At 35.2% G+C, this 10,951-nt stretch overlaps 1 protein-coding gene across 1 annotated transcript; it reads left to right on the forward strand.

The window, feature by feature from the left end:
- Positions 1-453: 453 nt before the first annotated feature.
- LOC118733194 (death-associated protein kinase related-like) lies at positions 454-5,314 on the forward strand (the record flags this gene model as incomplete). Its single annotated transcript, XM_036462487.1, has 4 exons — positions 454-668; positions 749-924; positions 1,383-1,701; positions 2,633-5,314. Coding segments are annotated over 4 exons (2,691 nt in total), but the record flags the coding sequence as incomplete, so codon positions are not given.
- Between the last annotated feature and the right edge of the window lie 5,637 nt (positions 5,315-10,951).

Raw genomic sequence — 10,951 nt, forward strand, 5'->3', positions numbered from 1 at the left:
TCTGAGCTTTATTTTTTATTACATTTTGACCTTGCGGGAAAGTCTCATTTCGGCCGGATAGACTTGTTTGTCTTTGTAGCCTGTTACCCACGGTACTTGGATATAATTACTACCGTCAAGGGAGTTAAATGATTCCATGCACCAGAATACCTTTTAATTTACACCTACATCTTGGTCCTGGTATTATAGTTGTCTGCTTCTTTTCGAGGTAATAATGTACTTTCTCGTAAAACCATAAATACAGCAACATTTGACAAAAAGCTTACCTGCGTTCCTATACAATAATCCACCTACTGGCTAATCACGTACATCGAAATTCTAGAATCAAGTCGTTTTATCAAAAGTCTACGGATATTATACAAGTTTTTTAATGAAATCCTAGGCTTTTATAACTATGTAGACACATGCTATATATTTTTCTATAATTTTTTTTCTTGTTTATTTTTTTTTTGCAGAGGCAAATTCGCTGCTGTACGTCGCGCTATACACAAAAATTCTGGTGTACATTTTGCTGCCAAATTTCTAAAACGACGCCGACGCGCTCAATCCTCAGATAAGGAGATCAAACATGAGATCGCTGTGCTAATGCTATGCGATGGCGCCGACAACATTGTCAAATTAAATGCGGTGCACGAGTCACGCTCCGATACGGCGTTGCTGCTGGAACTGTAAGTGGAAAAGTCAATGAAAAAATATTAAAAAAAAAAACCCAATGTATGTAATTCTAATACAAATTCAATATTTGTAGAGCAACCGGTGGTGAACTACAAACATTTCTAGACAATGAGGAATGCCTCAGTGAGGCACATGCCCGCTATTGCATGCGTGAAGTACTTAAAGCATTACAATTTTTGCACAAACGTTCGATTGCACATCTCGACCTGAAGCCACAAAATATATTGCTCACTGGTGAGCGCATTGAAGGTGAGTATATTTACATACGTACAGTTGCCCACAAAATAATAGGAGTGTGATATTTTAACTAGTTTTCATTTGTTTGTTTGATCTTCATTAGTTTTTTTATTTTTTGATCTCTTTTAAGTAAAAAAATTCAACAAATTGAAAAATGTAAGGTATGGCGCTGTATAGCGCATCACATTTTAGTATAGGCAACAAAAACCGTTGATTCTGAATAAAAAAGTTTGAAATTTTGGCGAAATTTTATTTTTTTGCACAAAATTTTAAATTTGGATTTACGGTTTTTGTTAGTTAATGGCCATACTTTATAAAAAACTAATAAACATTTAATAAGCAAAAGAAAAACCCTTCAATATACCGCACTCCTATTATTTTGTGGGCAACTGTATATCGAGCTTACAAATTGTTTTACTAGTAAACGAAATTTATACTATTTTGTGCTTCCTCCTTTTGCTATATTACAGATGGTTTAAAACTGTGCGATTTTGGCATCTCTCGTGTCGTTGCCGAAGGCACAAATGTGCGTGAGATTGTCGGCACACCGGATTATGTTGCCCCCGAGGTGTTGCAATACGAACCGCTCTCATTGTTGACAGACATTTGGTCGGTGGGCGTATTGGCGTATGTGCTACTGTCCGGTTTTTCGCCTTTCGGTGGCGAAACAAAACAGGAAACGTTCCTCAACATATCGCAATGTGCACTGACATTTCCGGACAAACTGTTTGGCGGAGTGTCCGCTGTGGCAATTGATTTCATACGTCGCGCCTTGCGAATAAAGCCAAAGTAAGTTGATTAGAGTTGGAGTAAGAGTAGAAATAGAAATAGAGTTGCGCCAGCTTAGTAGCGAAATAAATGTAATGGCGTTGCGCATCTAAATATAATGTACATTAGGGTGCATCACGCTAGATACAAAAAAAAATAGGTTTTTCCATCGGAAATATTAAATTTATTATAAGCCTTGCCGCCAAAATATTTCGGAAAAAATATTAAGATTTACGTGAGTTTGACGTATTTTAAAGCAGAAACGAATTTTTATATAATAACATAGTGCTACAAAAGTGGGATTAAGTTTCTGGCAGATCTGTCGAGTAAATCAAGAGTCGAAATATGAAATTTGCCAAACACTCCAAAAATCTTGGCTTATTTGAGGCTTTCAGATCGAGTTCATTACTCATGCGATCCTAAATTTTATGGTCTTTCCTAAAGTTGATCCACGGTCTTATTTAATCGATCGTTTAGTTAGTTTGACCAAATAGAAAATAAATTTCCAAGTTAATATGTGAATTCTTCATACACGTAATTTTTTGTGCATATCGTCTTTAATAGTGGCAGTTTAAAATTTTCTCTCTCGTTGTTATTTTTCACAAATTTTGTCCTATGTGGACTGTTTCGTTCATGTGGACGCCTTTTTAAAAGTACGTTATACTTGCTTAGCCTTTGTCGCTCAAAAAATAACAAAAAAGGCAGACTACGGCATTAGAAAAGTACGGTGTTTTAAGACTAAGCAGATAACTTTCCAAAATTCAAACCATTGCTTTTTCACTACATGCTATTAACATGACGTCCCTGCGATAGCACCAATAAAATTATCAAGGAAAATGTATAAACAGCAACAGCCAGTTAAAATTATTTTCCATAGTAGTCGTAAAAAATTTTCCTGCATATTTCACACCATCACTTTCTTCGTTAATTTCTATTCTCCTTTACTTTACAGTGATCGCATGACCGCTGCAGGATGTCTCGAGCACATTTGGTTGAAAGACGAATGCTCCATCGATAGACAAATCCTCACAGACATCACCAAACCAACGACAGTCGACTCAGCAACAGCTGCAGCCGATGATGATGATGAAGATGAAGATGACGTCTGCGACGACGACGATGAGCAGGAGGAGGACGAGGACGAGGAGGAGGATGAAGTTGGAGCGGATGAAGTAGAGAATGAAAACGAAATGTCACATGATGACGGCGAAGATGAACAAGTCAACATAAGCATTGATGCTGACCAATTAAATGGTACAAACGGCAGCAAAATGGAATCATCCGACACGGAGGAAGTGGAGGAGGAAGCTCAGCCATCCAAGCCTGCGCCTGCGCCTGCAGTTATCACGAATGGCCAAGCAACATACAAAAACAGCAACAGCAGCAATGGATATGGCAAATATAATGGACGCAGTGCCAGCAATGCCAATTCTACAAGCAACGGCGCGCGCTTCAACAGTACCACGAACGCTGGTTCTGCTGGTAGATACTCTAATGGCACAAAATCTGCTTCAAACGGGAGTACAACAACAACGACACAAAGAACAACCGCCATCGTTACGGTGCCAGCAATGCGTGCCACAACTATACCGCTACAGTACAACAGCAGCCTTCAGCACCGCCAATATCAGCACCACCAACAACCGCAGCAGCAGTTGCAGAAGCCACATCAACAACACCTACAGATACCTGCACGCCGGCACTCGTCTTCAGATTCCAATAAAGAGAACACATATTTGGCCACCAAGAAAATCACGCCGGCAACAGCTGGTATTGGCAGTGTCGTGGTGAAGAAGCCACTTTCGGCCACATCAACGGCAACAATAATGATTGCAGGCAGTGATGTGGGCACTTCAACGACGACAGCGGGGGGAGTTGCAGCAGCCGCCAATGTGGTGGCCACATTTACACTGCCCAGCGGTGGCTATGGTGGCAACAGTAGCCAAATTAATGTGAGTAGCAATAATGCTAATAACGAAAAATACATAAGTACCACAACAGCAACACACTGCCTCTTCCCCGACGCACCTACAACCCCGAAAGTAATACGTAAGGCACCCAACGCCGAGGCATCGCCCACCTCTGTGAAAGCGCTGGTGAAAAAGTTCCAACTAGAAGGTGGCAACACAAGTCCGAGCAGTTTGGAAAAGCACGCATTGACACATCTCAAAGAGGCACAATCAACCAATCAGCAACCGCAACATGCCAATACAACATCACCACAAATGAACGGTGCCAGCAGTGACAGTAACAGCAGCAAGAAGTCTTCGCCAATGAGCAACGGCATCGCAAAGAAATCGGATTCGATGAGAAAATATGTTGATAAGAGTGGAATTGGCAGCGCCATAACCAACGGCCGACGCGCCTCTGAACCCACAACGACTGTAAAACATGTAACAGTGGCGCATACCCGCTGTGGCAGTATGCCAACCAGCTACAAATCGACTTGCGTGCTTTGTATCAGCTACGGTGGCAGCAAGACGCCAGCGACGACGGCGTCAATGAACGGCACCGCCGCCAACGGATGCAGGCATTCTATGGATGGCGCAGGCGGCAAACATACCAAGGCATACAATGGCAACAGCACCAATAAAGCTAGCAATAACATTGCCGCTAATAAGAGTAATAAAATGGGCAACAGCAACACTAACGCCACGACCACTGCTACAGCAACAGCAACAGCCATCGTGAATGGCAGCAACTCCTCGACGACATCCACCACTACTACTGCTGCTTTATTGCTTGGCAACCATCAGCAGCAGCAACACCTTCATAATCATCATCATCATCATCATAACGTCAATGGCGTACATCATCACCCACACTCGCAACCCCATCCCCATCATCACCACCACCACCACCATCACATGCATGTGGCGGCGAAGAGTGCTGCAGGCAACAATTTAAGCTTGGATCAGGGTATTATTTGTTAGCTAAGGGCCAACCGTGCGCGCAGGAATGCCAGAAATTTCTTCAATCGATTTCTATGTTGTATGTAGTATTGCGTGGATGCTGTGTAAGCGGCTGGCGAGCGAGCGCAAACTAATATCTTGTAGATATTTAGGTAGCTATGCAGCTTGGCTGCTTGGTGGCAACAGCAACAGGTGGTTGAGGCGTTGTGTGTGCGTGCGCAATTAAGGAGATATGAGCGCATATTTTCCCGCCCACTATTTTTTCTTAAACTTAATCTGTCTTGTTAAAGTAATGCTTAAAAAGTGATTAAACTAAAATATATTTATAAATATAAGTATTGTTTGCAAAATATGCGTTCTAAACTCCTCTGACGAAATAACACACACAAGTGGCCGATGCTGATGCCAAATGACCACAGCACACGCATGCGCGCTTTAGCGTAGTAGAAGCCGCTGTAAATCGGTGCGTGAAATTTGTAGCACGCAGCTTAATTTAGTTAGGTGTTATAACTTTACAGTTATTTAATATGAAAACAAAAAACTATATTGATACGAAATAGTTGCGAAACTGGTAGCGTAAAATTGATAAGTTGATATCTGAATTAGGTCAATGGTGGATGATGATTGAATGACATATGGCAGTTGCACAAGACTTTCTATGTACTTGTATGAATGCATTATTCCCAACAAAGATTTAAAGCATAGCGGTTCTTCAATGAGTGTTTTGTCCAATTCTGTTTATTTTTTTATAAACAGCGCTATTACTGTTTGTATTCAAAAGCGTCCGCTTAATTCGTACGCATTCAGCTGCTTGCAGTATGCCCTTCTACTTTCTTACTGAAAAATGTTCAGAAAAAACCTCTCAGCCATTCACACACACACACACATACACGAACGTTCAGCTACTTCTCTATTATTTAATTTATTTAGTTGATTTACGTTATGATTACGATTTTTTATAATTAAAAAAAAAAATGCTGTAGTCTCTAAGTCGGTTTATTTTTGTGAAACCTTTATTTTATAATAAATATAATTCCGCATATATCAAAACACAATTAATTTGCATAGAATAAAAAATTTTATGGTGAAAAGTAATATTTCTATTACAGTTGGAAGTTAAAGCTAAAGTTGTGAATTGCAGCAAAGAAATGCCCAATATTCTAGTTTTTATATAAATAAATAAAACTAAATTAAATATTTGAAGAAATGCGCATGGCAAAGCAGTGGCTAGCATGCATGGTTTTGCTAGCATGCGCTGCTGCTCTTATTAAAGGAAAGAGCCTTAGTTAATTAGTTAATAAATATAAAAGTGTATACTTGTAGTAGTGGTTATACTGGCTGTTAGGGCTTGAAATTGTTTGTGTCGCTGCCGTGGCTGTCTTCTAATGCTGCGCTGCTCTGCCAAGCAGTTGGAATTTAGGCGGTTCACTTCATTTTCTATCTAATTATTATTTGCTTTTTTTTCTTTTGTTCGATAACCATTTCCTCCACAAACTTTTTTCTGAACAATCGCAGAAATGATTAAACTCGGTAAGCAAACAAATTTAAAAGGAAATTATATATGTACATATGTATGTACAGCTTTAGCTACTTTTACTTTTAGTTAAAACCGGCATTCTTCAATTAAATAATTACATCCATACAAATGCGAATGCTGTTGTTAAGTATATGCCGATCGTAGACAAATAGTTACTAATTAATTGAGTTATGATAATTGATAATAACTGAAATTGAATTAATAGTTATAAAAAATTCTATGTGGCTACTTTCTGTCAACACAACACATAAACGAATAAAATAAATCCATTAAATTTGGTAATGCATTATAAACAAATATTGTTTGTTTTTATTTCTGTTACAATTTTTGGTTTCGACAAGGTGGTATGATTTTAACATTAATTTAACACACTTGATTTTAACACTTTTAAGCACTTGGGATTGTTTGTAATTTTTTTTATTGAGCTGAACTCGTTCTCGAAAACAATTTCTCTTTAAGCTTGAATTTAAAGCATTTATGCTCCGAGATAGACTTTTGATGAATCTTAAGAAAGCACTTATTATTGAAGCAACATTATCTATGTCTATGGAAATCATAATTCTATAGTCATTTGGTCGAATATCTTCTTACAGTGGTGGAAAAATAAATAGTGACCCGAAATTTTTTATTTTGTTTATTTAATATTTATTATTTTTTTTATAAAATTATAGCTCATTATCTAACAAAAACCATATAAATTCATATTTCAAACTTCGTGCAAAAATTATAAAAATTCTGCAAAATTGCACCTAAATTTCCAACTTTTTAATCAGATTTTTTAGAATTTTTTGCAGTTTGCAGTTTTATAGCCCATTAAATTTTAGTTCAATGAAGTGTAAGTTTCAAGTTGCTAGAAAATCGCAATTTTTTTAAACGCATTTTCTTCCATACAAAGTATGTTCGAAAATATTTTTGTATGGAAAAAAGTGCGTAATACATTCAGAATAAAAATTAACAAAAATCAACGCGATTTTTTAGGAACTTCAAAGTTGCACTTTATTTTACTAAAATTTAATGGGCTATAAAACTGCAAATTCTAAAAAATCGGATCAAAAAGTTGACAATCTATATGCAATTTCGCAGAATTTTTATAATTTTTGCACAAGGTTTGAAATATGAATTTATATGGTTTTTGTTAGATAACGAGCTATACTTTTATAAAAAAATAATAAATATTAAATAAACAAAAGCAACATAGGAAAATTTTGGTAAAATTTCGTGTCCCTATTTATTTTCCCACCACTGTATATATAAAATGTTCGCCGTTTTTCCAGCGTATATGGTCGAGATATCTCTAAAAACCGTATTACGGTCCGATTTGGCTCAAATTAGATACACGAAAGGAAATATTTTATCAAAAAAATTACTTGATAGTTGGCGCTGGGGTCGATATTGCTTCTCTCATGGACAATAATTATACGTTGCATGCTCCTGACCAACAAAAAATATACTCCGCAAACTTTTTTTTCAATGGAAAATTTTTTTTTTTTTTATTTCACTACGGTTCACTTCACAAGGCCACAGAAATGGAAATCAAGGTTAAATTGAATTATATGTTTTCAAATGGGGGTTTCGTTTCTTTTTGTCGTGCCCGATGCTATGTTTCTTCCGTACATGTCACACTCTATGTAGTAACGCAGAAAAGGCTCAATCTCTCACCATTGCAACTTTGTCAGAGGAGATGGTTTTCCTGAAAATCAGATGGCTGATTTAAACGACAATATTATGAAATGTGTGAGCTAGATAAGGATAGGTTTCCATATTAAACAGGCGCATTTATAGGGTTGAGTGCAACATCAAAAATATTTTTCAGTGTGGAAGGGCGACATTTTTTCGAAGAAACGAAAACATCGTTAGTGAAGTTACATATCGTTACGTTAATTCACAAAGGCCCTAACCAACACTTTTTTCGAAACTGCGTTTTTTACAGATTTTGGTAGGTTATATTTAAATACAAATGCATTCAAAATTCGAAAGTGTTTGTACCAAAAGTAACGGAGTTATGCATGTTTTAATGTTTTTTGCTTCTCCTGTAAAATTTTGTATTTCAGGTATGTGCACTGGCGGTCAAAACTGGATGAATGGTGTTTTGTTTTTAATTTTTACAATGTTTTCTTTTCAACAAATTTTTTTTTTGTTATTTTTTTTTATAAAAATCTGGTTGGTGCTTTAAAAAAACCATTAAAATCAAACTTTATACAAATTTAAAAAAATTGAACAAATTTTCATAAAATTGTTTAGCTGTTTAATCAGAATTTTTATAACCAGGGCTAACACAGAATCCATCATAGTCCGATGCTATAACTGAATCCGAATAGCCACGAACGTAGCAAATCGGATTCAGTGATCGCATAGCACAAGCCATATTTTTATAAAAAAATAAAATTTAGCTTGAAAAAACATTTTATATTTTATTAAGTGCTTATGTATAGTATATTTGTATGTTGCAAGTGTCGGCGTTTAATTGTTGGGATGTTCAAATTGTCTATGGAAATTGTAGGTACTGTAAATCTTCTGCTTAATTTTCAATCTAATTTCCTAATGCCGTTTTCACAGTGGACAGCTAACTCACATTCGGCGGTTAACATTCAATTTTCGTGCTGAAAATCGATAGTTAACTACCGAATATGAGTCAACTCTGTATTCTGAAAATGGGCCTCACTGACGCGAACAGGTAGAAAAAATTTAGATATTTATTAAAAATGTGTTTGTGGTAAGCTCTTTGCCATAGATTTTAAGACTGTTAAGCAAGTCAAAAAATAATAATATTTGTATAGATTTATTCGAATGAAATTTAAAAAAAAAAAAACATATCAAACTCGTTATATCCGGTAATACAAAAATTTTAGGTAATGTTAAAAAGTGAAAATGTTCACAAATAGATATGCTGACGTTTATAAAATAAGATGAAAATGATGAAAATGAATGTAGGTACATGCTTACATATTTAATAACAATAAAAAAGCATAATTATGATAGCAGCGATTAATTGTCAATTAAATATACGAAAACTTAAAAGATGTATGTGTTTATGTGAATTGGTCTTTTAAAATTCTGTTGTAGAATACTAGTAATGGGCAGTATCGATACCAAAGGTACTCTGAACTCGATTCTCAAAGGGATCGACAGCATCCGACTTTTAAAAGTATCTATACTGAGTACGCCAAAGTGCTCAGTACTCACAAAGGATCTCGAAAGTACTCACTACTCAAAAATGCTCTATTCCAATCATCGCTTTGATACAAATACTCAGCATCGATTCAAAGTACTCAGTATTAAGTGTCATAGATACTTAAAAGTACTGAGCTTTGTCTAAATAAACCGCTACTCAGAAATGATTGTACTCAATTTGAAGTTTCAATAGTTTTCAAGTACTACACTTGTACCCAGTAAAGTTCATTTGACGTTACTTGGGATTAATAGTTTGTGAGATTTCTACTATATTTAAAGAAAGTAATACTCTCAAAAATACCAGATGCTTAAAAGTATCGATGCCAAAGAACTCGATCCTCAAAAGTACTCGATACCTTCAAAGCACTTTAAAACTCAAAATATATTATATATATACAATATTCGAAAAAATATTGCCTGCCAAAACAAATGTTTTTGGCATTTGGAACAACTTTGGTATTCAAAATTTTTTTTAGAGCGGCTGAGAATTACCTACGGTCAAATAGTAGTATACATAAAGTCAATACAAAATTCAGGAAATTACACAATAAACACAATAAATGTGAAACGACGAACGCACAAAATTCAGTTCACGAGCTGAATACGCAAGTTCTCACATCGAATATAAATTTTTCAAATTTACGAATTTTCGAAATTATTTATATACATATGCCGTTAAATTTCGCAAGGTTTCGAATAAGTCAATAATTGCGTATGTATTTAACATCAACATAAATGATTTTATAAATTCTTTTTTGGAAAAGAAAGCAAAAATATTAAAATTAAGAAATTTCGAAAATATACAAGCGCTTTTCGATGGGTTTTGCAAAGTTGATATATGTACTTATATTATGTATGTATAAATACATATATGTGAAAGCATTTATTAAATGTTGCAAAAATATGTGAATGTATTATCGTAAAATATTAGCACCTACATGCATATGCCAAAAAAATGGAACTATAGTCTTGATGAGTGTTTTGTGAAATTGATAAAAAAAAATTTACGATATCAGTAGATAAATATGTAAATGTGTTTTCAAAAATCAGTGTCTGCATGCAATAACAAAGCTTGGCAAGTTTATAAGAAAGAAGAGAGAAGAGAAAAATTACTTATGGCAGTGTTATTTGTTAAATTATATTAATACAAAAATTTTGAAAAACAGATTTACAAAGAACAGCGCGTCGAAGAGTATGCAGCAAAGGCTAAAAACATAGTTAAATTTAATTTGAAAAAAACTTTTTTTATGTAGAGCTTATTTTTAGGCAGCTGCTAACGAAAAAGATAAATTCATAAAAAAATAGCAACGTTGAAGCAGACGAATTTCAATTTTCCACGCCAAAAATTTGAAATAAATAATTTATTGCATATAGTACGTATAAGTATTAGGGTGCGTCACACCCCATACAGATAAAAAAAAAATCTGTACCAAAATATTTCGGAAAAATATTAAAAATTACGTGAGCTGAACACATTTGAAAATACCTCACAAAAATGTTTTTTTTTTTTAATAAAATCGGTTTTTAGAAATACTTTTTCTAAACAATTACCTAAACATTTTTGCGACCGAATCAAAATGATGAAAGGAGGTATTTCACGTAAATCTTAATATTTTTCCGAAATATTTTGACGGAAGTCTTAGAATATGTA

The sequence above is a fragment of the Rhagoletis pomonella genome, unplaced genomic scaffold (assembly GCF_013731165.1).
Source record: "Rhagoletis pomonella isolate Grant_MI unplaced genomic scaffold, Rhpom_1.0 Rhpom_scaffold_00002, whole genome shotgun sequence".
NCBI lineage: Eukaryota > Metazoa > Arthropoda > Insecta > Diptera > Tephritidae > Rhagoletis > Rhagoletis pomonella.